Below are 26,486 nucleotides of genomic sequence, written 5' to 3'. Positions count from 1 at the left end.
AGAAAGGGCACGCTCGTCCTGTTCCTCCATGATTGAGAACATATTTTTTCTTCCTGGAAAATTCTCCCTGGTCTTTCTAGTCTAATAGAAAGGGCCTTACATTGCGACTGGTTTTAGTTTTGAAACTGGTTAGTTGAGAGTCAGCAAAGATTCTACAAACTGATGTTCTCATTGTACCTTACTTTAATTGTGTCAACACTTACTTTTGGATAAATCAGTTTCGGTTTCTATTTGTTTTTTCGATAACGATCACTTTCTTCTATTCCTTTTACAAGAAGTTCAACAAAATTTTTGCTATGTTTCATTCTTAATCATTGTTCCGTTTACAAGTAAACAAATCATGCTCATTCATCTCACTAAGCTACGACTAAACTACAGCCGATTTCCATTCAAATCTATTGGAATCAACTTCAGCCTTTGTTTCCAGATCGTGAGAGGGAATCCTCTGCTTCAGCTGCTTTCAGGTCAAACATGTTTTTAGCATTCACCCACACACAGTAGCTATCAACCTATTAATAGAGAAACAACTGATGATTTAGTTCTTTTCTGGCATCACAAGAATAAACCGGGTTAACCCTTTCCACGCACCCTAACGTCAGCATTCATATTCTCCCAACTGTTCTCTTTACAATTCCTAAAGTGCTGACAAGGAGAATCTGTTTGAAAATCAGGAGGTTGTTAAATTGTTGATCATTTCCTTTATCCTACCGACCTCAATTTTTTATTCAAGGCTGGTACAGTAAAGAGAAATTAGAAGTTAATCACTCTTAGACATTATAAGGTTAACAAAAAAACACACACACATTTACTCGGCAAACCCCCTATCCCCAATACCCCTGTTGTTCAAAAGGTGGATCATGCTCTCCCTTTAGATAAATCTCTATTGGGTGGATAGTGCAGTACATTTCATTGACAATTATCCACGGGGTAGCGATGTATCGGTTGGACAGCTTTATCCAACCTTTGAACAAGTGGAAATTTTCAGCTCCACCACTAAAAAGTAGGAGTGAAACTATTGTTTACTTGAGTTTAATTCAAGAACTTAACTGATACGTTTTCGAGCCTCCTTACAAAGTTGTTTTCTAAATGGCGGCTTACGAAATCGAATGTTTTGCACATTTTGAAAAAGGTTAGGTTGCTCTTTGAAAACTCAAACGTGGTGAGAGGTAAATTTTTCGATGTACTTTTTAATGGAGGAGATCTAAATTACACGGCTTTTGGAGCATACCTTTCCTATAAAATTGGAAAACATCTTGTGTCTCTACGGTGAAAGTCATACGAATTCACCTGAAGGAGTGCGGTCCTCTTTGCACTACGTTAGTAGCAATTTAAAAAAAAAAGAGATCGACTGTCTTGGAAATGAGGATTATGATTGTTATGGAAATGTTATGATTATTTATCAGAGTTATAATTGATATCAATTATAACTCTAATAAATAAAAAAACAGATTCGATAAATAAAAAAAAAAGAGGAAACCATTGGAATGACTTGATGATGGTCCCAATAATAGAACGGACGCATATCGACCCGTTTTACCTGATCTAACTTGAGCAAATGCGGCGTCGAATCATTTGCAAATCTTGTGCTGCTCTCTCTCGGTAGAAGAGATGGTAAATGGTCAATGGCAACAACATCTAAGGGTTTAGACGACTTCCTGTAATGCAATTACGTACTCGCTAAGTTAAGGCAGACACATGTAACAGAAAAAATTAAAATCTATTCTGCTAAATAGAGTCTGTGGGTTTCAAGGGAACTGCAAATTATGCTTCGCTGAAAATATAATAAAAACCCTATGTTTAATTTAACGTCCAACCTTATAAGTTCTTTGCTGTGGTGGATCAAGATAACCTTTGTGAGTCTGCAGGTGGGTGTTTCACTCACTTAACACTTGGTCAACAAAATTCTTCCCAACAACTTTTGCCCCAAAATCAAGCATAAAAACGATTATTATAGCTCGTCTCAATTACATGTAAGTGTGGTAAAATCAAAGTCAAAGTTAGCACAGGACCTTATAAGAAGCAAGGTTGCTATCACGAGGAGCCGATAAGAATTAACAGTAGAGACAAGCAGACTTAATCATCGCTCGAAGCGGCAGGGGCACGAGTGATCGAGTAGCGACTGGTAATGGCTGTGAAAGCGATCGGTTGAGAGTGAAGCGCAAGTTTTTTTTCGACTTATCACGGGGCAGAGTAAAGAAAAATCAATCCAGTCTTGGATGACTTAATTTTTTCTATGCTTCGTTCTGTGATTGGTCGAGAAAACTTAAGCCATCTTCTCCGCCAATCATGTGTAACACTTCAGCCAATCATGACTTAAGTCACTCGCGTTTTGGCGCGCTTTATAAATGATGCCACTTATAGGTATTTGCTTTGAGTGATATCGGCGCCACATAATAGAGATGGAGATAAACACATTAGCAAATCAGAACAAAGAGATCTTAGCCTGCCTAAAGCGCGGGAAATGCGAGTGACCAAAGTCGCGATTGGTTTTTAGTTTTTCCTCTGATTGGTTGTCATTGTGGCGCAAGATCTATAAACCAATCACAGAACGTAGTATAGTAACCTGGTGCAATTCCGAAAGTAATCCTGGATCATCCGGGTAATCCATTTGAATCCGGTTCCGGATTTCTTCGTAATATTTACCTTTGTACTGAGTGGCGGCTGTGAATGCTACGGTTTTTGCTTTTGGAAAAGCACTGAAAAGCGCTATGCGAGGGATACCCAACACGTCAAGTGAATGTTGCAACTAAAACTAGGCTTAAAAGCTTTGGCGGGCATTATCAAATACACGTCATCAATAAGACTCCCTGAAGTCTCCATTTTTCTTCTTTTTTTTTTTTGAGGAGAAGCTTGTCAAATAGCACACCTGGACTCAAAAGGATGATTGTATCGTACGGTTGTAAGGGTCACTCTTCATTATTTCAAGAAAGAAACAGAAAGATGAAAGTCTGCTTTTTTTTAAAATATGGTTCCTTTCTCTCTCTTGAAATTAAGTCCATCACTGTTCTTTATATTAAATAGAGGATAATGAAATCGACCGTGGCTTCAAGCCTCGAGTCACAATATGGTTGTTTACTATATTAGCACGAGTCCAATGAAAATAATGATTTCAAAGAGGTTAAATGTCCTTACACTACTGTTACAGAAGGTGAACAACATTTCAAATGCACTCCCTAAAAGACAAACTACATCAACTCTTTTTCGTGCAATCTTAATGTACTTACGGGAGACTGACTCTAACAGACGGCTGCTTAAATGATGTGCACGCATCGTAGAAAGGTAGCGGGTTGTTAGGACTGTTTGGGTCACAGCTGACATCTACCACAATACTCAGTGATCTGGAATAGTTGAAGATGTCTCAGAATTCTTAAATTTCATTCCCGATCACATTTTTGAATTTGTTCAGCTTTTTTTATCCTTATTTACTGTTGAGCTCTTGTTTATAATTCAGATACAAAATGATATTTCAAAAGGGTGAAATCAGGGAACGGGTGCTCAGAACCTCCGCATCACTTGCGTGGTAGCTTGCGAGTAGCGCGTTTCTCCGCCCGCAGAAAGACTTGTGACGATCCTAGTAGACTAACATTAATATTGTTCTCGTGGCGGATCCATGGGAGGGGCCTGGGGAGCCTGGCACCTCCCAGTTATTTTGGTTAAAAACTGAACGCAGAAGGAAGAAAAGCCGGTAGGTGTACACACACCCCCAAAAAAATAGCCCCCCCCCCCCCTTAGCTCCAGGTCCGCCACTGGCATCCCACACAAAAATTAAAGGGACCCTCATAATGATGTGATATCAATGATATAAATGAGGAAATAATAAAATTTAATAAAGGAATACATTTTCAGGGAAAATTTTGATACCTTTCATCCGTGTCCAGCATCTCCTTAGTCAAGAATGGAGGAATTTCCTATTTAAATTCCAATGAAATACATGATTAACAAATTAAATTTCAAGTAATTGTTACAATTCTCATAAACAGAAATGTTTAATAACAATTTGCATTTGGTAATTAAACTTTTACTTGGCATGTTCATTAGAATATGGAAAATTTAACTTGAGCATGTAATGTACTGTAACTAGGCCTAGCCACAATTTGCCGATGATTCCCAAAAAAGTTGCCGATAAAAGTGTCTAAAAGTTGCCAAAAAATTGCTATTTTTTTCAAAAAGTTGCCAAAATTTTTCTGCATTTCGTACCTTTTTTGGGTGTTAAAGATTAAAAATTCGCACGTTGTTTCTTATCAAAACTTTATTTGTCAGAATCCAATGATAATATCACAGTTTCTTTCCATTTCACTTGATCAACAAATAGTCACTGTAATAGACCAATTTCGATATATTTCAACGTGACAGACTGGTGACAAAACTCCAACACCGAAGCGAGGCTCCGGGGAATACGGCGCGAATAATAAAAACAAACACACCACTGCAAACACTGCAAGGATAGCCATATGCGATTGATAAACAGGGAATATTCTCGGTTTTTTTTTTTGGTCCATTGCTGTTCATCTTCGCGTGTAGCATGGTAAAGTATTGTGCTGTTGCGCTTTGCCGCAATGGGAGTAAGAAAAGACCGGATCTCAGTTATTTTTGCTTTCCTACAAGGCCCAATGAGCATAAGAAGTGGGAAGTTTTCTGTAAGCGAGCAGATAAAAAATTCAAGGCGCTGGGCGATCCACGAATCTGTTCCTTGCATTTTAAGGAAAGCGACATCGAGATTTCAATTTCTGGTGGAAAAAGTGTACGTTCAGACTGCTATCCGACTATCTTTGATCCAACGAAATCTACTAATACTGCGAGTTCACGTTCGAAACGTCTTGCCGATAGGAAGGCACAGTGTGATGAACAACCGCAAGCCAAGAAAGTTTGTCCAAGAAAGCTCGATGAGGACTCCAATGAGACTTGCGTGGATTTTAGTGCTGATGCGATTTCAGTAAACCATGATCACTCGTACTTTTGCAGCCAGGAACAAGCATCACCAAAAAGTAACTCGAACGGTTCTGATACTACGCTTCCGAAAGGTAAATGTTCTACGGCATGTCAAACAGACTTGACAGCTAATGAAATAGGCTTCTTCAGAGTACTCGTTGGCCTTCCCCAGGAGATAGTTGCATATATCTGGGAAGGTGACTTCTGGAAATATCGAGAGGTTCCTACTCGAGTTCGATTTCAATATGGATGCAGGGTCTGGCAAAACACCCTCGTCTGTGGCAAGTAATTCGGCCATGATATGATTTTCATTTTCACTTTCCCCTTCGGTCACTTTCGAGAGCTTTATTAAATGAGCATTAAACGCAAGCTCAACCAACTCGGCCTTTCTTTTACACTTTCCTTCCGAGGATGTTTGTATTCCTCTTCCTTAAAGGAAGGTTCGCAACCACAGCAACTTTTGACCCTGAAAGTATTGTACATTATTGATCTCACCTTTTCTTTCCGACGTGGCCATGACAACGATGATTACTTCGATTTACTTTCAACTCGAAGAAACTACGAATTTACACTAGAAAAACGATAGTAACCTAAGTAAGCAGTTTCTGCTCGAAGATGTGAACAACCAAAGCTGGGTTCGAATGAATTTTGTTCCCGGAGCCTCGCTTGGGTGTTCAAGTTTCGCTACCAGTCTCTCACGTTGAAATATATCGAAATTGGTCTATTGGCCGCCATCTTGAAAAACGTGCAACGTGATACCGCTGACCTCGCGATAAGGCATCACAAAAATCAACCCATGGGGGGGCCCCTAATTATAGTATTTTAGAATAAATTGAATAAATGTCTATCGAAAACTGAACAATGTGGCTCAAAACGTGAAGAAAGTGGCTTCAAAGAACCTCAAAAAGCCTAAAGCTGCCGAAAATTCTAAAAGTTGCCAAAATTCTAAAAAGTCGCCGAAAAGTTGCCGAGCAACTTGTGGCTAAGCCTAACTGTAACAATATACAGAACAATGTCATATGCTTGTAAAATAAAAAAATCCTCCAGGGTTTGAAATCACTTAAAAGAGATGTTTTTGAAGAATTTCAATACAGCAGTTATTCAGTGGAAGTGCCTTATACCTGTGACCTAAACTTCAAAGTGTTGACCTTACGGATTTCATGTGTCATTTATTGTTTGTAGTCAGCTTTTCACACACTTTTTTCAAGTCTAGACTTTTGCACTGGCAATTCCTGAGAACTGCCAGCTTGTATCTTTCAAAGTTCAACGTTTTTGATTAATGATGGAATTTTGACCAACTGGTATCTGTGTAAGCAGTTTTGTACCTCCTTGAGAAGAATGCAGTTAACAAAGATATCACACTCCAAAATCTCTGCAAAGGGTCCTTTTCCTTTAGTCTCTGCAGTGTTCCACTCTGTTATGTTTGACCTTAAAAGGCAAATTTGAAAAAAAACTGTGGAAATTCCGAAAGTGACCTTCAAAGGCAAAATGTGGGAGAAATTTAAAAAGACCATGCAGCCCAGTCACCTTTTCTAGGGAAAGGAGGGAACCCACTTAATTCACAAATTCATCAACTATAAGCATTTGGATATACATAAGTAAGCCCCAAATTGGCCAGTGTTTATAAAGAGCTATAGTAGCCAATTTTTTAAATTTATTAATAATTTCAATTTTATCTTGGAGAGCTTAAGTAGTTTTTTTTTTTAACTTATGATTAATTCAAAGCCTACTTTGGAACACCCATTTTGTGAGCCATCTCCACTGCACCTCTGCCACAACGTCCCCGAGCACCAATCACAAAGACCCGTGGAAACACCTCTGGAACACCTGAATATTCCATTACGTTAGTCATAAATGATACAAAAGCTGACGTACTTAGGTAAGCTTTTGATTTATTCTTCCCTAAATGTCATAATATCGATAACAAAGGGCTGAGTACAAAACACGATATCATCTAAACAATTTTTTAACCTTCCATCAAACTTATTCTCAAGAATGCTACAATGAAATGGAAATCATCTTCCTGTTATTTCTGCTGATCTGCACTTAATTTTTAAGAAATAACCAATGCAACAATCTCCATTTTGTTGATTTTCTGCATTTATTTACTCTTTAATCAGAAACATGATAAACCTTTCATGTTTCACATATTAATTATGACGTAATGCTAAGCACGTGACTCTCCTCGTGCGTGCAGTGCTTGCTTCTGTACCTTCGTTACTTTCCGCCATTAAACTAGTTGAGTGGGCAAACACCACAAAATTTTGGCGGCGAGTACAGGATTAAAGTAACATGCCCGGGGGAGATAATACAACCGATGATGAAGTCCAAGGGCCGACATTTGACGTTGAAACCGATTATCATCGCGGAAAGGTAAAAATTTCACAAGTACAATCAAGTGGAAGGTCAGTCAATTCGTGAATTTTTAGCGAAGTTGCAAAAATTAGCGGAAACTGCGAGTGGGGGATAACGCAATGAAACATTGAGGGATAGACTGGTGTGTGGCTTTACCTCACAAACGATTCTAAGAAAATTATTAGGAGTAGCAGATTTAACACTAAGAAAGCAGTAGATATCGCTGTTGGCATGGAGTTGACGGACAAGGAGATATCCGAGATTTCTAGTAAGCCTAAACCCGTACAGAAGGTGGAAGTACATGACCCGTGTTTTCGTTACGGTAGGCGAAATCATTTACCTGAAAATTGTTTTCACAAAGATTCTGAGTGTCACACATGCAAACGAAAGATAATAAATAATAATAATAGTTAATAATAATTTAGGAATAAACATTCCACTGGGTGGCTCTTCTTGTCCACTGTTTCTAGATGGAATTGGAATTTGGAATGTTGGTTTTTGCGAAGAAAAGAGCCACATTAGTCCTCAATGTCTGCAGGAGAAGTCTGCCAGGTGAAGTCCCCAGCTAAAGGTAAACCCAAGCCGCCAAAAATTAAGTAGGGCAAGAAAAAGAAAAAAGATTCAAGAATTAAGTTGTTAGGCACTGGAAGTGGTTCTGAAAGTGAGGCTTCTAACTCTTCACATTACGAAAACTCCGGTGACGAATATCGCTGTGAATGGCCGATGTTTGTTGTAAGAAATTCCTCAAAAAGGAAATCATATGAAATATTGATACCACTTATGATCAATAATGTTCCTTGTAAATTAGAATTGGACACAGGAGCTGCAGTGACTGTGATCCCTGAGGAAATATGGCAGAAAGATTTGGGCTCAGTTCCCTTACAAAAGTCTAATGTGACATTAAGGAGCTATTCAGGGCATTTGATACCAGTGTCTGGAGAAACCGCTGTTTATGTTAAGTACGGTTCTCAAGAACTTGACCTACCCATTATACTCACTAAAGGGAAAGGTGTTCCTCTCATGGGAAGGGATTGGTTGTCCAAGACTAAGTTGAACTGGCACCGCATGAATGCTGTTCGACAAGCTAACCAAGTTAGAAGATATAGTTCAACAGTACCCCAAGTTGTTTTATGGTAAATTAGGTACCATTACTGGATTCACAGCGGAGCTCAAAGTGAAAGAGAATGCTACACCTCAGTATTTGAAGTCTCGTCCAGTGCCTTATGCACTCAGGGAGAAAGAAGAATGGATGAGCTGAAGCGCCTGGTGAATGAAGGGTTGTTAAAAAAGGTTGAAAGTTCGGATTGGGCTACACCTATTGTTTCTGTTCTTAAACCAGATGGAACAGTGAGAATTTGTGGTGATTTCTAACTCACCATTAACCCTTACTTAGATGTCTCGAAGTACCCTATGCCTACCCCAGAGGAATTATTCACGAAGTTGAATGGAGGTGAATTATTTATTAAGCTAGACCTCAGCCATGCCTATTAGCAAGTGGTCCTGGATGAGAAGTTCCAGCCCTATGTTACCATCAATACCCACTTAGGTTTATATCGGTACACTAGACTACCATTTGGAGTGGCAGCTGCGCCTGCAATATTCCAGCAGATCATTGACAAAATGTTAGATGGCCTGACTCAAACTGGTGGAATATTGGATGATTTAATCGTCACTGGTCAAAGTGATGAGCAGCATATCAAGAACTTGCATCATACTCTAAAGAAATTTGAAGAATATGGAGCAAAGTTCAAAGTTTTTAAGTGTGCTATTATGCAACCTAAACTGGAATATTTTGCTTTCGTGTTGGACTGTGAAGGTATACATCTTTCTCAAGCCGAAGTTCAAGCAGTTCAAGAAGTTTTTGAACCTGAAAACAGAACGGAGTTACAATCATTTTGGGTTTGGTGAACTACTATCGCAAATTTATTCCAAACATGTCAACATTGATCAGTCCTTTGAACCAGTTACTATCGAAGGACACGCACTAGTGTTGGAGTAAGGAGTGTCAAGTGTCATTTCAAGCTCTTAAAGATACTCTAGCTTCGTCAAACGTGTTAGTTCCTTACAATCCCAAGCTTGGAGTTCAGTTAGCCGTAGACGCTTCACCAGTAGGCCTGGGAGCGGTAATTTCACACATCACTGCTTATGGAACTGAGCGTCCTATTGCTTACGCTTCACGATCGTTAACCAAATCTGAACGAAATTATTCCGTAATTGAGAAGGAAGCCCTAGCCATCAATTTCGGTATTCGCAAATTTCAGCAATTTCTGTATGGCTGCAGATTTACTCTTCTTACAGATCATCAACCCCTAACCTTATTTTTTGGTTCCAAGAAGGCGATACCAGTTGTAGCAGCATCACGTATTCATAGATCGGCAATTCAGCTTTCAGCTTACCAGTTTGACATCAGGTACCATAGATCTAAGCAGGATACGAATGCAGACGCATTATCCAGACTTCCGTGTAAAGGAACAGACGTTGGCTTACACCTTGACGAGGAATCCGAAGACGTCAACAGGATTCAAGATGCTAGAGTGCCAATCAATGCTAAACGACTTCGGGAAGATGCAGCCCGAGATCCTGTGCTATCGAGAGTCATTCATTTTACACTTTGTGGATGGCCGGACATGTCTGAAGTTCCAGACAATTTGAAAAGCTACTTTGCTAAACGAAATGAGTTTACGATGGAGGACGGATGTCTTTTGAGAGGAACGAGAGTTGTGATTCCAGCGAAGCATCAGGAGACTGCGTTAGCAGAGTTACATCTGAGTCACCCCGGAATTGTGAGAATGAAAGCCTTAGCTAGACTTCATGTTTGGTGGCCTGCGTTAGACTCAGATATTGAGCAGTTAGTTGGAGATTGTGAGACCTGTCAAATTACTCACAGTAAAGCACCACTAACCTCCGACAATCCCTGGATGTGGCCACACCGACCTTGGCAGCGAGTTCATGTTGATTATTGTGGTCCATTTCTTGGTGGATTCTTTCTGGTTGTTGTAGACGCGAAGTCAAAATGGCTAGAAGTGATACCTATGTCAAGTACAACAGCTCAAGCAACAGCGGACGCATTGCGTTCACTCTTTGCTATTCATGGTTTACCGAAAGAGATTATTTCGGATAATGGCCCTCAATTTGTTGCACAAGAGTTTAAAGATTTCATAAGACACAACCACGTGAAACAGATCCTCAGTGCGCCATACCATCCAGCATCTAATCGCAAAGCGGAGAGAGCAGTGAGAACATTTAAGCAAGCAATGAAAGCAGCCAAAAGTGAGCCTGGTACCATGTCACGGAAGATTTGTTTATTCTTATTAAGCTATCGCACTACACCGCACGCGGCAACAAGATGTACGCCCGCTGAATTGCTGATGAATCGAAGACTACGGAAACGCCTAGATCTTTTACGTTCAGATCTCCGAAAGAAGGTATCTAAACCCTCCAAGTTACAACCTACTGCTCCCGAGAGACAGCTTAGTTTAGGAGATCCAGTCTTGGTACAAGACTACAGGAAGAGCCAAGATCCTTGGGTCAAGGTCTATGCACTGGCTCCCAGTTAGCCAGCGCATAGATTACAAGATACTACTTCTGACCTACAAAGCGCTCAACGGCCAGGCCCCTAGTTACATCACTGAACTGTTGAAGCCTTATGTAACGACCAGAAATCTGAGGTCCTCCTCTAAAAATTTACTTAAAGTACCATCTGTTAAGCTAGCAAGTTATGGTCATAGGTGTTTCTCTTTTGTAGCACCGACTCTATGGAACTCTCTTCCAAACAACATAAGAGTGAGCGGCTCGCTATCACATTTTAAGACCTGTATAAAGACATACCTTTTTAATAAATTTTATAATTAGACTACTCCTTACTGAGCTATTTAATTATATAAGTAGTTAGTTAGGCCGCTAGATAGTTAGCTAGTAAATTAGTTGATTAGTTGGTGAGCTAGTTAATTGGCTAGGAAATTAGTTAATTTCAATATAAGTTTCAAGTTTTTACTCTCATTATTACAGACTACCTTATTAGCTAGTTTCTTTTACTCATGTTTTAGAGATTTTTATGGTTTTTTTTAATCTTATCGGTCCGATTTATAAAATTACTGTACAGCGCTATTGGATAGTGATAGAAATAGCGCTATATAAATACCGTACTATTATTATTATTATTATTTAGTTACAAAGTTAGGACCTGTGACTTATCGTGAACAGGTGGAGGAGTTATTTTGGAAACGATACATCGATCGGTTAAAAGACCTCTTCAGGAACAAAGGTTCAACCCCATAGGCAGGAACAACGCGAGGACTTTGAAGTAAATGTGCCTTAGTCTTTTTGCAGCATACTCGCCAACTAAAAATGCCAGTCACTACAGTAGGACACTTTCCTTCACATGGTGAACCAACACCCAACCAGAGTCAACCAAGCGTCACGGAGCCGAAACCAGCTCCAGAACAACTAAGGGATCTTGCAAATCAAGAAGCATCCCTTTTGTGCAAGAAGTCTGATCGACGTGACCAGACTGTCTGTCCAGAGAGACGCTACCCAGTTCGTGACAGAAGACCGCCTAAGCGCCTTATCGAACAAGTTCCTTAGTAAACTGTGGACTGTCTAAAGGAACTGTGACATTTTATTATTTAGTGTTCGTTGACTTTTTTTTCCTGAGGGAGGAATGTTATGACGTAATGCTAAGCACGTGACTCCTCGTACGTGCAGTGTTTACTTTTGTACCTTCGTTACTTCCCGCCATTAAATTAGTTGAGTTGGCGCCTCTATAGTCTCTATTTTCCATTCAAACACTACAATAATGACACTATTTAAGTGATTAATATTCACTGACAAATTGGATGCAATGCAAATTTTTCTTGGGTTACCCTGCAAGACCAGTTTCTGAGAGCCCCTCCCCAACTTATTTAGTTACCTGGGCAAAAAGAGGCTGTGTGAAAGTTAACCACCATCCTCTAGATGGAGCATAAAATATCCCCACCCATATCCTGCTAGCATTTGGTTTATTCTGCCCAGTTTATTTTCTGCTCAAGAGAAATCACCTGTCCCAATGCAAGTAAAGCTCAGACCCAAGCCCCCACATCTCCTGCCTCAAGTTGCCCATGTATAGCAAGATCAACAATACCTTTCTTTTTGGCAATTTCATTTAACTGGGATTTCACAAATGCCAACATTTGGTCTTCATTGTCATATGCAGAAACAGATGGTAGAGCTACCTCAGGACTAGGAATTGAAAAAAAAAAAAACATTCCTTCAGGATTAACTAACTCACAGATTTTAAACTTCATACTGAGAATGTTCTTAATGACTTATCACACTCTGAGGAATTTGTAGAGTATAAATGATGTTTGCACAAGCAGCCCAAGCATACCAAAACATACTTATCCCAAAGGATAATAAAAGTGAGAAACATTATGTGTTGTCTCCTTACCTTTATTCCATTGCCGCCTTATCACTTCCAGTCATTTTTACTCTATTTAAGCGACTTTCTTCATACTACATGTTGTGCTACTATATATAATTATTTTTTTATACCGTATTTACCCGTGTATAATACGCGCCCATGTATAGTACGCACACTTGTTTTTAACCAAACTTATTAGAAAAAAAGTTTTTCACAGCAAAAAGACAATTCAAATCTTCGTACAATTATTTATTAGGACAACGAGGATAGGAAATTTACTATGTTGTTAACACCAATATCTTTTGCTACTTAGTTATTTATTGAAACCAAACTTTAGGACTTCAAGCAAGGCCTAGCTAATATGATGATTCCATGGCCTGGTAAATATTATGAGTGAGCAACAGTAGTATCTATGAGATTGCTGGCACACACAGCAAAAAAAAATATCACAAATTTGACTGAATAAAAAAGTTTACAGATTCATTGTTATGGTCTGCCAGGAAAAAAGAACTCTTACTTCAATTGCTGATGACACCATGCTATGACACCAACAGCCATTCCACATAGACCAGCCATAGTTGAGAAGACAGGAACCACGCATTTACCTAAAAACAAAAACAAAAAAAAACAGTCACAACAAGGTTTTGGTTTGGGAAATGAAGCATTGCAGACTACAGTTCAAATTCCTACAAAATTTAGAGTGACTAGCATATAATTTCTCCTTACAATATCACCTTGAAATGCACGTTATGGTCACGAGAATAAAGGAAATGATCACTAACTAAGAGGCTTGAAATTGTTAAACAAATTCTCCTTGTCAGTACCTTAAGAAATGTATAGAGAACAGTATGGAGAAGATGCATACTGATGTTTAGGGTGTAAAGAGTTAATATGATTGCATGTTTTATTCTCTTACCACTGTCGTCGGTCATAAATTCAGTGTCATAAATGCTACCCCCTCCTTTCACAAATCTGTGTAGTAGCTCTGCCCACCCTGTTTGGTTCTGTAAAAATTAAGGGAAAAAAATTTAATAATATTGTTTATGTCAGGAAAACTTACCAAACTTCTGATCTGATCTGTGAAGGAGCCCATTCATGGTCTAAGATAGATTTGGTATTACAATCACTACAAGTGATTCGCAAATTTTTGCACCATCAAATACCAGAACCACATTCAAAATACCGAATTACGATTCGTCTTAATACTCATAGTATTTAATATTTACACGGTATTCAATATTTACATTCAATTGATATCTATAATAGTTATATTTAGATGTAACATAGAAATATTTGTAATTAATGACCCGCCTTGTAATTCCGGTAGTGTATGCTGCAAAAAGGTTGAATGAACGATCAATAGTATTGTTATTATTATTAAGTATTATTATATGACTGTGTCTCACAAGGACTGGGAACTACCGAATTCACGAATTTGATTGGCTGAAATCAATATTGAAAGTGGTCTAGATTTTCCCATCTAGACCAGCATCTAGACCTGTCTAGAACAAAAAGGTACAAAGAATATGAAAAATTGGCATATAAGACACAGCCATATAATAAACATCTTATTAACCGAGCTAGGTCGGTCTGTATGGGAGATTCTTGACCTCGGTCGCTTGTACAGACCTCACTGTGTTTGGTCTGTACTGGCGACCTCAGTCAAGATTCTCCCATACAGACCTCCCACTCGGTTAATAAGAACTAAATAATTATTCAGTTAATCACATTTTAACCCCTAAAAGTGACCAGCTAAAGTCGGCTCTTGATAGTTCAACAAATTCTCCATATTTGTACCATAGGAAATGCATAGAGTTCAACAGCAAGTATGACGAAAATGGAATATACATACTGAAGTTAGGGTCTAGGTTCAGTTTTCAAATAGAATCACCAACAAGATCTCACCTTATAGGCGTGGGCGTAAAAGATGTGCCTATGAATGACAGGGTCCTCACTCTCAGGGAGTTCTTTTAACCCAACAATAAATGCCGCCTTAGGGGCACTTGGCCAGGAACCTGAAGGGGCCATCTCCACACTAGGAATACTGTAGACCAGACGTTTTTAAAATTAATACCAATAAAAAAATTGGAGCAATACATCCAAAAATATTTCAATCCTTCTCTCACCAAAGTGATTTTTACAATTTGTTTACCTTGCATATTCCTCGTCCTTGAAGATACACTGCTCTGAGTGTTCCACTGTCAATTTAAAACCTTGACCAAAAACAAAAAAGTGAAGTACTGTTGCATACTACATATATTTTATTCACCAAATGGGAAGTCTGCACTGGACTGATACTATTACAACAGGGAAGGTTTCGTAGCCAGTAGATAAATGCCGACTGCTTGTTAGACTGTAGACTTGGCCGGTTTTTGGGTCCGCAACAAAGACAGACTCGCACACACTCTAGTCCGGATTACATCTTTCTACATTTTTGCATATCACAAGGATCATATTTCTGCTTTACAATAATCTAGTAATTGATCTATTCTTAAACTCAGGATGACAGGTCACGCTTCAATGAGCTAGGGTCACGCTTTCTTTCTCGTCGTGAGATGTTGTTCTTACCACAAGAAAACAAAATTGATATCTTTGAGCTAACATGTAATTTTCTTTTTATCAAACAGACAATAAATATGCATGGTAGATTTAGAAAAGCTGACTTCAATACAAATACTGGGTATTAATACTTATCGCAACTCTTGAGAGCCGGTTAAGAAAGAGCAACTGAATCCATGCAAAAATCAAACATAGCATGGCAAAGTTAAAAAACTAAAATTCGCTGTTCTTTTGTAGACAAGTAGCCTTTAGAAAGTAGACAATTGCTGCGCAGTTTTTTCCTTAAAAAAATTATTTGCCTCCGAAAAAACGAAAATGTTTCGTTTTCAGTCCCGGAATCGATTTGGCGACACCGAACAGGTTTTAAAATAGGTCATGATTCACTCGACTCGCGTATCAAAAAAACTACGCTAGAGAAAGCTATTACAGTTCCAAGTTGTTATACAACTTGTCATTGTCTAAACACCGTGATTTCATAAAGATTACATTAATTCCAGTATTCAAGAGAAGTCAAAAGCTCATGGCTCTCCTGTGTTGCGTAAAACGGTAGGCGAAAAACAACGATAATTTTTAGCATTTGCCTTTGCTCAGAATTTCGTAAGATTACGAATGACAATACTAGAGTTGATGATCTTTCAGAATATGTAAAGTTTAGTTTGGGGAAATTAATTTAGAATTTTTTGCAGTTTTTTGAAAATCGTGAAGAAAGACATAAAATCACGCCATGCTGTTGTGTACATGTGACCATCAAGACTTAGTTCTTATTAACCGAGCGAGAGGTCTGTATGGGGGAATCTTGACCGAGGTCGCCAGTACAGACCTCACTGCGTTCGGTCTGTACAAGCGACCGAGGTCAAGATTCTCCCATACAGACCGACCTAGCTCGGTTAATAAGATGTTTATTATATGGCTGTGTCGTATTGACCACTTTCAAAAATGGCTGCTGGATTAATATTCTTTTGTTTAAATTTAAATTAGCCCTTCTGGCCTCGCTTGAGATAATGTATTCTTTCGAATTTTGTACTGGAGAACGAGGCCAGAAAGGCTAATTTAAATTTAAACAAAAGAATATTAATCCGGCAGCCATTTATGAAAGTGGTCTATATGCCAATTTTTTATATTCTTTTTACCTTTTTTTCTAGACCGGTCTAGATGTCGGTCTAGATGAGAAAATCTAGACCGCTTTCAATATTGATTTCAGCCAATCAAATTCGTGAATTCGGTGGTTCCCAGTCCTTGTGAGACACAGCCATATAATAAATTGATAGAATAAAAATTAACACGACTCCGATGCATGTAGGAATTGAAAGTAAATATAATAACCTTAACTCAAATATTATATTCTTAGCTGTCCATATGATTACAGAGTTTCAGTCTGTTTAGCCGTTTTCTCCAATCTGCGGTCTCTTTAAGTTTGCCATCTGCACCGTCACTTTATGTCGCGGCTCGATCAAAACGGCTGCTTCTCAAAACGTCTAAACTTTGCAATTTGTATTCCTTGTGCGCTTGATACGACGTGTTGGTGTTCTTTGCGACAAAACACTGATCGAGCCCACTATATAGATTGTATGCAAATTTGTTTCGCTTGAATCTCTAAAGAGATTTGCATAGAGGCCGAACGAGCATGCGTGACAGTTGAATTTGTTCATGGAGTTGAAGGGGGGGGGGGGGGGGGAAGGAAGTATGCGCTCTCTCTCTATAATGCGTTACTTTGGGGTAGAAAATTTCTCTTTACATCGCTAATAAACTATTTTACCAAGAATTTATCTTTCTTATTACTTACTTATGAAGAATCGAACACCTCAATTTTATGTAATTAAATTAGTATAGGTAATCGTATGGGGCCGAGTAAAATTACGGATTAAGGGGGGATTCTACCTGAAATTAGCTCAAAATATTGTTTTTTTGTTTTCTTCAGAAATGCGAGGTTCAACTATTCGACTTTACACTGACGATCGTTTTTACCGAAAAATTTTAAAATATAAATGAGAAATTACGTTAGAAAAGAAGAGGTATCTAAATAGAAATCTCGTTTCCATGGCAACCAAAACAGCATTTTTTGTTTCTTACTTGTTTACCAGCCTGTTTGGAGCTCAAAATATGTCAAACAAGCCCGAAACGCCCCTTAGAATCCTTGTGCTGTCTTACATGAATGGGAAAATAAGAAATTGAAAGAGTAACACTGGAGACGAGTGAGAGATTTTTGTGTGAAAGTTGTCACAGTGTATTGCGAAATATTGAACTCCTTTTGTCTCTTTTGTGCTGGAATGACTGGAAAGAAGAAAAGAACCGTTTACAGGAAAACTAGGAAAAGAAAGGGGCATGGAGGAGATCGTAAAAAAGCGCAATTACTGAAGAAAAGCGGTTGCAACAGGAAGAGTGAACCAAACGAACCGACCCCAGGAACTTCGCACGATCAGTCTGATCTGTCAGATTTTGGCGAAGAAAGCGATCAGCTTCCTAGTTCTTCAAGGAAGAAGATGAGATTCCAGAGCTCAGAAGATGAGTCTTCTTCAAGTTCTGATGAAAACAAAAAAGTTTTCGAGGTAGCTGAGGTAGAAAAAGGATACAGGCTCGTTGATCTAAAGAGCTTCTCTTCTGTGCTCTCAACTTTACACAAATGCGAAGAAGGTGAGAAAAATATCACACATCATAAATATGCTTTTCAGCCCCTTGAACCTAAAGAAAAACGATAGTTAGAATTATTTGCAGAAAAGGAGTTTTATTATTGTTTAATCATTTTTTCTGATCTTTCTTCACTGCAACACTTGTACACATTTATGGAGGTGTGAACTAATGCTCCAACATTGTGGTTCTGTTTGGTTCAGTAACTATAGCTAATAGCATCCTTTTCCGTCATGTTTTTAATATAGGAGACCTTACTATTGAAGAAAATACCGCTAGCCGTTATGGACTGATGTCAGATCTCTCCATTCACTGCAATTCTTGTGATGAAAGTACTCCTTGGCAGACATCACCCAACCTTGCCAAGAAAGGCAAATCATTTGATGTCAACCGGAGAGCTGTCTACCACTCAATAGAAACTGGAAGTGGCTACGAGGGACTCTCTTCTTTCTGTGCGATAATGAACATGCCTTGTTTGTCAAGAGCTGCTTACTACAAGCAAGTTGATGTAATTTTGGAAGCACTGGAAAGTGAAGCAAAAGAAGAACTAAAAGGTGCAGGCCAAAGGCTCCGAAAGCTAATCATGGAGGAAAATGGCATCTCAGACAGCACCACAATAATTGATGCTGCTGTTAGCTTTGATGGCACTTGGGCCAAAAGAGGTTTCACATCACTAACAGGTGTTGTTTTCGTCATCTCAATTGACACAGGAGAAGTTTTAGACTATCACGTGATGTCTAAATCTTGCCGTAAGTGCTCCCTAAAGAACTCACAATGTGAAGGGAATGTGGAAGAGTTTGAAGAATGGAGGAGGGAGCATGTTGCATCTGGAGATTGTGACATCAACTTCGAAGGCAGTTCACCTGCTATGGAAGCAGAAGGAGCTTCTGTTCTTTGGAATAGATCCATCGAACTTCATAACATGAGGTACAAATGGATGGTGTCAGACGGGGACAGTAAGGCCTTTAACACTGTTCAACATGCCTATGATGACTGTGAAGTTATTAAACTGGATTGTGTAGGCCATGTGCAGAAAAGGATGGGCAAACATTTAATGAATTTGAAGGCATGCAGTAAGGGTAAACTTGCTGATGGAAAACCTATAGGAGGGCGTGGCCGGCTTACAGAAGGAAAGATCAAGCAGCTTCAAAGGTACTATGGCCTAGCAATCCGGCAAAACACCTTGACCAAGGCAAATCCCTCTGAACGGGAGGTTGACATTGCAGTTTATGGTATGAAAAAAAATATTATTGCCATTCTCCATCACTGTGTAAATTCAACTGACAATGCTAAACAACACCATCATAACATGAGGTACAAATGGATGGTGTCAGACGGGGACAGTAAGGCCTTTAACACTGTTCAACATGCCTATGATGACTGTGAAGTTATTAAACTGGATTGTGTAGGCCATGTGCAGAAAAGGATGGGCAAACATTTAATGAATTTGAAGGCATGCAGTAAGGGTAAACTTGCTGATGGAAAACCTATAGGAGGGCGTGGCCGGCTTACAGAAGGAAAGATCAAGCAGCTTCAAAGGTACTATGGCCTAGCAATCCGGCAAAACACCTTGACCAAGGCAAATCCCTCTGAACGGGAGGTTGACATTGCAGTTTATGGTATGAAAAAAAATATTATTGCCATTCTCCATCACTGTGTAAATTCAACTGACAATGCTAAACAACACCGCTTCTGTCCACCAGGTGATTCATCATGGTGCAAATGGCAACAGGACCAGGCAACAGGAACCAGTACCTACAAAGGAGATGACTGTTTGCCCGAAGTCTTCGTGGAGACTCTAAAACCCACATTTGTGTCATTAAGTGACAGTAAACTTTTAGAAAGATGTGTACGAGGAAAAACCCAGAACCCAAATGAAAGCATCAACGCAATGGTTTGGGTCCGGTGTCCCAAACATAAACACCATGGAGTGAAAGTTGTCCGGTGTGCTGCTGCGTCTGCAGTCTGCCACTTCCACAGAGGTGCAGAAAGCAGAGAAAGATTGATGGAAAGGCTTTCAATTCCTGGAGGTGCATTTACTGAGGATGCATTTCGACTAAGAGATAATTCAAGGCTTCGGAAAGCTGATAAGCAGGCAACGGCCAAGGAGAAGAAGCGCCGGCAGGGATTGCAGCTTATCCGTACTCAAAGAGAAGCGGCTCTTCGTGAAAAAGAAGATGTTTCATATGAAGCTGGGGCATTCTAACTCTTGCTCTTGCCTATCCTAATTATATTTGAACTTATGGCTACTCATTGACTTCATAATTTGAATACAGGAGGTGTTTAATTTTAAAATCTTGTAACTTTAGGCCTTTTTTTCTCAAAACGTATTTTTTAATACTTGAGAAAAGATTACTCAAGAAGTATGAGAGCTATGGACCTGAAATTTTTAGGGATTGCTGATCTAATTGAGTTATTTGGGATGAGTGAAGGAAAATGCCATAGAGGTCTTTCTAAAGAAATGATTAAACAAATAGTGATCATGTGTTAGATGTGTAACTTGACACCAGTGCTGTGATGTCAAATTTAAAAAATTCTTGAAATCCTTCACTCATCCCAACAAGTATTCAATATTCTTTAGAATAACAGCAAAATATTGGTATTTCATTGAAACAGTTTCTAACAATCTTTACTCAAGTACATATAGGTGAGACACTACAAGTTGTTAATTGAAATGACCGGTGTCAGGTTACATTTGCTGCAGGTGTGACATAACACCTTTTTTTGAAAAATATAGTTCATAAGCTTTCCAGTGATATATAGTTTTAGATAGTTGTGACCAAAACTTAAATTCCTACAATTATTTGAAAAAATGCACTTTTTTTAGGTAGAATCCCCCCTTAATATCACGCGTGATTTCGGAAGTTGCTGAAATTGCCCGAGTCGCGCAGCGAGGAGGGCAATTTCTGCAACTTCCGAAAACACAAGTGATATTAATCCTTAATTTTACGAGGAACCATGTGACTACTTGTTTATAATATAAGGGGCAAAATGTTTTCTTACTGATCTCGCGCAAAACGGGACGCCATTGTTACAAAACAAACAGAAATTTCTTTACCTTGGCAGCCGTTGCTAAGCGATTTTCAGCCAATCATTTTCAAGTAATTTTGCCCTGGGCAATTACAAAAATTAAGAAAAAATGCCCTCTGTCTTGACCAGTCACAATTCAGTAATTGTGCCCCTTATATGATAAACCTCAGTAGTGCATGTTTATTTCCCACGAGAACTAAATAAAAATTCTAAATTTAAGAAAGACAATACTGTGCGTATTCCTGCTCTTGGAGAAATGGTTGAGGTTTTTGCCCTTTTGGGACTATAGTCGCCAGTCCAAGTTCGCAAATTTGTCATATTATATTAGAACATAGCTAGCAGAGTCGCGCAATCAAATTCATTATACGTAAGCGTGCTCAAAATCCCGATAGTGCATGCTGATTAAGTCAGCAAATCGCTCCGCCAGAAAATTTTTTTTTTGGCGGGAGCGGCCATGGTTAGCGCGGGGAAAAATAATATATTTCGCGACAACAATGGATACAAACAGAGACTCGGCCTACCAATCCCGAAACGAAGACAATTCAATTTTCGACCTTTTCCCTTGGGCTAGAGTTCTTAAATGTGGCAGAAAAGGCGAAAAACAACGGAAAAGGAGACTCGGCATCCGCGCCGTGACGATTCGCTTCAATCGATATTGCTGTCCGTTTTTCTTGTCAGATCTGATGCACAATTCCACCGGCTATGATCTAAAACAATTGGTTCATGCTTTCAGCTGTGCACTATCGAGTTATGGAGCACGTGGGAAGTTTGGAGAGCACTCAAGAGGCTAGAGTTGCCCTCGGCTGTAGACCACTTTCATAAATGGCTGCCAGATTAATATTCTTTTGTTTAAATTTAAATTAGCCCTTCTGGCCTCATTCTCCAGTACAAAATTCAAAAGAATACGTTATCTCAAGCGAGGCCAGGAGGGCTAATTTAAATTTAAACAAAAGAATATTAATCCGGCAGCCATTTATGAAAGTGGTCTAGAGCCTCGGGCAACGCTTAGGCTTCTTTCGTGCCCTCCAAACTTCCCGCGTGCTCCATAACTCGATAGTGCACGCTAAAGCATGAACCAATTGTTAAATGTCGCGCTATGCAAAATACGTAGGGTAGTTCTGTCAATTGAAAACCATCGAGACGTCTTTCCTGTTTTGAACTGATTTGATTGAAAACTTCAGAACAACGATCGTCAAAAACAAAAGAAAAGAGACATATGGCTAAAAGACCAAATCTTGGCCACTGAGAATACCTCATCCACCCTTGCTCAGAGCAAGACGTAATTTGCATATATAGTCTCAAAACGGTCCACGGTAAACTGCATGGGAACACATGCTTGAACTAGTTGGCTTTCTTGTCAGCCCTTTTATGGTGGGTCTGCAAAATCTGCGAGCCACGGTGCGAGCCATGTGAGGCATGCGAGTCACGCGAGCCATTTTTGCGAGTATTTTTTTTTTTCTTGGACTGGTCCAAGGTCTGGGAGGTCGTCGATCATTTATAAACCGTTCACCCGCCATCTTGAAAGCGGAGATGATTCTGGGGACGAGTGTAAACGGTACAACCTCCCTCCCAGGGTACTCTCTCTTTCCCTGGGAAATTAATTTTAAATTTAGAATCAAAAGTGCTTAAAATTGAAATATTCCCAGAAAAAAACCTAATCTCGCTTCGGTTGCCAGAACTATTGCTGGTGCGTCAAATATGAAAAATGCTCTGAACATCTGTACGTCGTGTCAAGTCTTGCGTCATAGTAATGGCCGTCCTGAGTTGGACGAATTTTTGTCTTCGTTTCATATTTTTGTTATTAAGAGAGAATTTTATCTATTCAAATCGCTCAGGATCCGCAAAAGATAAAAACAATGCAACAAAAATCAATTAAGGTTCTGAGGAATACGTACGGCTCCACCCTCTTCCGCTACTCGAATGGGTTCTTGAGTGGGAATCCATCGACTCCGGTAATTCATTGATATCCACGTGGAAAATCATTCAAGAGAAAAGAGAACAGTACTTCCAGGGCAACTCCGTGTATTGGCGTCAAGAATGTTGAGTAAATTGCGTAATTTTAACAGCTTCGCTCTTTAGTGAATCAGAGTTATCTTGTTCCGTTGCTCTTGTTCTTGTTCTCATGCGAATATAAATGTAACAAATAAAAATTCTTAACATTTTGACTGTGGCTCGCATGGCTTGCATGACTCGCAGGGCTCGCATGTCTCGCCCCTTGGCTCGCATGGCTCGCTGGCTCGCAGATTTATAACACTCTTTTATGGTTTCCTTCAGAATTTTCAGAAAAATTTGTATTAACAGAAAAGAGTACAAAAGTGAAAAGTGAGCTACGAAGAATTCGTTGACAACTAAGCCGGTTTTGATCGTCGCTGCAGCGGCGGGCTTCTCTGTTTATAATAAACCTCTCGAATGAAATTAACCAAATGGTAAAACGAAGAACTTTGAAAATTCGAGAATATCATATCAAAGTTGGGGTCAGTATATTTGCATTGTTCTTTACGCTTTTTAAGTTGCCATGATTTCTAAAACAAAAACGATTTTGTTTTTGTTAATGGTCGCGCATACACAACATGGCATGATCTAGGGTATTTCGTTGACGATTTTCAACAAACTCTTAAAAATCCCACATTCATTTCCCCAAAGTAAACTTTACATATTTTGAAAGATCGTTAACTCGGGTATTGTCATTCTTAATCTTACGAAATTCTAATCAAAGGCACACGCTCAAAATTATCGTTATTCTTCGCCTGCCGTTTTACGTAGCACAGGAGGGCCCTAACTTCTTTACTTCTCTTGAATACTCAGATAAATCTAATGTTTATGAAATCATGGTGTTTAGACCATGGTAAGTTATACAACAAATTGGAACTATGACGGCTTTTCTTAGCGAAGCAGTTTTGACAAGCGAGTCAAGTGAATCACGACTAATTTCCACTCTGTTTGCAAGCGTTTGGTATCGCCAAATTGTGCCTAAGTTGAAAATGGCTTCCATCATTTTTCTCAGGAATTAAAAGATAATTCAAGGAAAAAACTGCATGGCATTCGTATACTTACTAAAGGCTATCTATATGCAAAAGACGAGTGAACTTGATATTTTTCAGCTTTGCCGAAGATTTGCGATTTTGTTTGATTCTTGCACGGATCTGCTCTTAATATGGTCGCTGAAGTTCAGATTACAGTCGATTGACGTACCTAATTAAGGGTAGCTTGTCCATGAGCACTATCTCATTTCCTTGAACATTCAAACTTAGACTTGTTGTTACTTTATTACTGATAAGCAATTTCTGGAAGCTTTACTTGTAGAATCGAAAGTAAGCCTGATCCTATCTTATAGAAACTTCATTTTTCTCGCAAAGATGAGTGTACACCCACTCCGCTGTACAAAAAGCGCAGCAAGCACATATACCCATCTGTTTTGATAACTTGTGGAGGTGCTAAAGCATAAAATTATGTCAAACTGAAAATTATTTCTTCATTACATATATGTGTACAGTTTAGCTGTGTCAGATGTTTGTATAATCCTGCATTATTACGAATTGCGAAGTTAACCTTTAATTTCAAACATGTGCAAAACGCTTAATTTATTCCAAGAAAAAAAAAAACTAGAAAAAAGAAATCAGACTTACCTGCCTTCACCAGCTCCTTGCATTTCTCTGGAGTAAGGTGAGTCCGCCGCTCGTTCGGTTTCTTCTCTGCTCGAAGCCACAGATGTACAGCCATGACCAACTGCGCGTTGCCCCGCTGTTATACTTCGTCCAGTTTTTGTGTCTAGTGCGAAGCACAGACACTATGAGAAAACGCTAAAATCCTCTGGTAAGTGATTCATATATGGAAAATTATTACGTTATACTGAAACAAGGACTGACCTAAAAAACACCTACAGCCACCTAATACCACCTACAACCACCTACAACCACTTTCAGAATAATATTGTGACAATTTGTGACCATTTTTCAATGTAAATGCACACCGGAAATGTTGTCGCATGTCTCGCATGTCATGACCAGGGAAAAACACGAAGAAAACTGTTTACACAGAAGCAGCACCAAGAGCCTTGAGGCTTTTCGAGTGATAGCTAGACTACGTTTTCGGGGTCAGTGTTTTCAAGTTCTGAATTTTCGAGGTCTGCTTTTTTCGACGTCTGTCTGAGGTCAACGGGACACCAAGCGGGACCCCCAGTAGGAGGAAATCTGATGAGGTTGCGTAACATTTTTTACAGCCGTGTGAAATATACGGCTCCATTTCTGTGTTCTGCCAGCGGGATGCCACTTTGTCACCAGTAGAGAATAGAACGTGTGGGTTAGGTGGAAAACGCGATGTGCGGAGTGTGGAAATGAAGAGTGTGGAAAATGCGGAGTGTAGAAAATATATAAAAGAAAAAGACATAAAAATATGTACATACATAAGAAATTCTGTCTTAGGCAGGGGTTGCACTTACGCTTTTGGTGTTTACATTGGACATAAAATATGTCATCGCGTGCTTGCGACAAGTGCGACCCTACCTTTTGTCGCAACCAGACGTAACTATGTCCGAAGGACCTAAAGATCAAAATAGATAGCCGATGTCCTGACTCGAGGCAGGCCATATCTCGTCTTATCGCCTTAAAATAACAATTTTTGTTTTCCTTCTGTCGCAACGGCGATCAAATCTGAAATACTAGAAAAAATTTGGATTTTCGCAATTCTGCAAAGACAACACGTGTGCACAGCTCGCTATCGGTTCAATATTTTAGTCACAGGTTTTCTCGACACACGTTTTATCTGGTCCCTATGGCGAATTTCAACCCATACCAATTTACAAATTTGCACTATTCACCTGATTATTTTCAGTATGGGAATGGCTTGTTTTCACCCTTTGGCTCGCAGATATTTTCCCATTTTTTCGCATCCGTCGACGTCGGTTTAAAGTGGCAAGAGCCAACATTTGCCGTTGGCGAGTGTTGTACAATGCGTACAAATCAATAAGGTTTTGTACATTTGAACAAATTTAACAGAGAATGAAGAAATGTCGCTAGTAAAACTAGCACCAGCTTCATGTCTACAAAGTTTTATTTGGTGCTTTTTTCGCGCGTGAAATATTAAGAGTTGACAGTCTGGTTTCAAATATCATTATGTCGCACAAGTGCGACCTCCATGACTCCCGTGATGTAAATGTCGCGACATATTTGTAGGACAACTTATGACGCGACATAAGAAAAATAAGACCACAGTGCGACCCCTGCCTTATACTTGGGTAGTCAATTCTTTATTGATAAAGGCTGATAGTTTCGAAAGAAACTGTTTGGGGCTGCGTCGGTGGGAGTTACGAAATAATTTGGATATATCAACAAAGTTGAAATGGTAAATTGGCCACCGTAATGATTACAAAAGCTGACGTTTCGAGCGTTAGCCCTTCGTCGGAGCGAATAGAGGAATTGTGGGTTGTGTGTGCCTTTAAAGGCAGAAAATGGAGCTAAGTTATTGGTGGGAGCATGGCAACGAGAAAAACATGAATAAATTAGTGGAATGAAAAGCTCATCTTTCAAATCGGCAGTCTAAATCCCACAGGGATCAACGAACGTTTTTCATTCCACTAATTTATTCATGTTTT

The 26,486-nt window shown here is 39.3% G+C and overlaps 2 protein-coding genes across 4 annotated transcripts; one reads left to right on the top strand and one right to left on the bottom strand.

Annotated features, from left to right (window-relative positions):
* Positions 1–165: 165 nt before the first annotated feature.
* LOC148734384 (uncharacterized) lies at positions 166–25,039 on the bottom strand. Of its 2 annotated transcripts, XM_088754235.1 has the most exons (13): positions 24,763–25,039; positions 24,523–24,664; positions 14,835–14,895; positions 14,588–14,726; positions 13,599–13,686; positions 13,200–13,287; positions 12,404–12,501; positions 6,660–6,756; positions 6,255–6,357; positions 3,862–3,908; positions 3,225–3,338; positions 1,538–1,655; positions 166–509 (listed from the first exon to the last, which is right to left on the bottom strand). In XM_088754235.1, the coding sequence occupies exons 2-13, from the start codon at positions 24,614–24,616 to the stop codon at positions 411–413; spliced, it is 1,146 nt and encodes a 381-aa protein (XP_088610361.1). In that variant the 5' UTR covers positions 24,617–24,664; positions 24,763–25,039; the 3' UTR covers positions 166–410. The 2 variants fall into 2 exon arrangements, with proteins under 2 accessions (XP_088610361.1, XP_088610360.1); XM_088754234.1 differs by having other exon boundaries at positions 24,523–24,820.
* LOC111330098 (uncharacterized) lies at positions 17,097–20,624 on the top strand. Of its 2 annotated transcripts, XM_088754231.1 has the most exons (3): positions 17,097–17,872; positions 18,115–19,485; positions 19,570–20,624. In XM_088754231.1, exons 1-3 carry the CDS (start codon positions 17,509–17,511, stop codon positions 20,070–20,072), a joined length of 2,238 nt encoding a protein of 745 aa, XP_088610357.1. In that variant the 5' UTR covers positions 17,097–17,508; the 3' UTR covers positions 20,073–20,624. The 2 variants fall into 2 exon arrangements, with proteins under 2 accessions (XP_088610357.1, XP_088610356.1); XM_088754230.1 differs by having other exon boundaries at positions 18,115–20,624.
* Positions 25,040–26,486: the final 1,447 nt, after the last annotated feature.

Source organism: Stylophora pistillata, chromosome 3 (genome assembly GCF_964205215.1).
Source record: "Stylophora pistillata chromosome 3, jaStyPist1.2, whole genome shotgun sequence".
Classification (NCBI taxonomy): Eukaryota; Metazoa; Cnidaria; class Anthozoa; order Scleractinia; family Pocilloporidae; genus Stylophora; species Stylophora pistillata.
Note: the sequence above shows the minus strand (reverse complement) of the source record. Positions and strands in the feature narration are given on the sequence as shown.

Bases quoted from the DNA above. Each gene is read 5' to 3' on its own strand.
- LOC111330098 (XM_088754230.1), top strand. From the start codon at position 17,509: ATGACTGGAAAGAAGAAAAGAACCGTTTACAGGAAAACTAGGAAAAGA. The intron at 17,873-18,114 runs GTGAGAAAAATA...TTTTTAATATAG, and splicing joins TTTACACAAATGCGAAGAAG to GAGACCTTACTATTGAAGAA.
- LOC148734384 (XM_088754235.1), bottom strand. From the start codon at position 24,616: ATGGCTGTACATCTGTGGCTTCGAGCAGAGAAGAAACCGAACGAGCGG. The intron at 13,687-14,587 runs GTGAGATCTTGT...TAATTTTTACAG, and splicing joins TTTACGCCCACGCCTATAAG to AACCAAACAGGGTGGGCAGA. The intron at 13,288-13,598 runs GTAAGAGAATAA...TTTTGTTTTTAG, and splicing joins ATTTATGACCGACGACAGTG to GTAAATGCGTGGTTCCTGTC.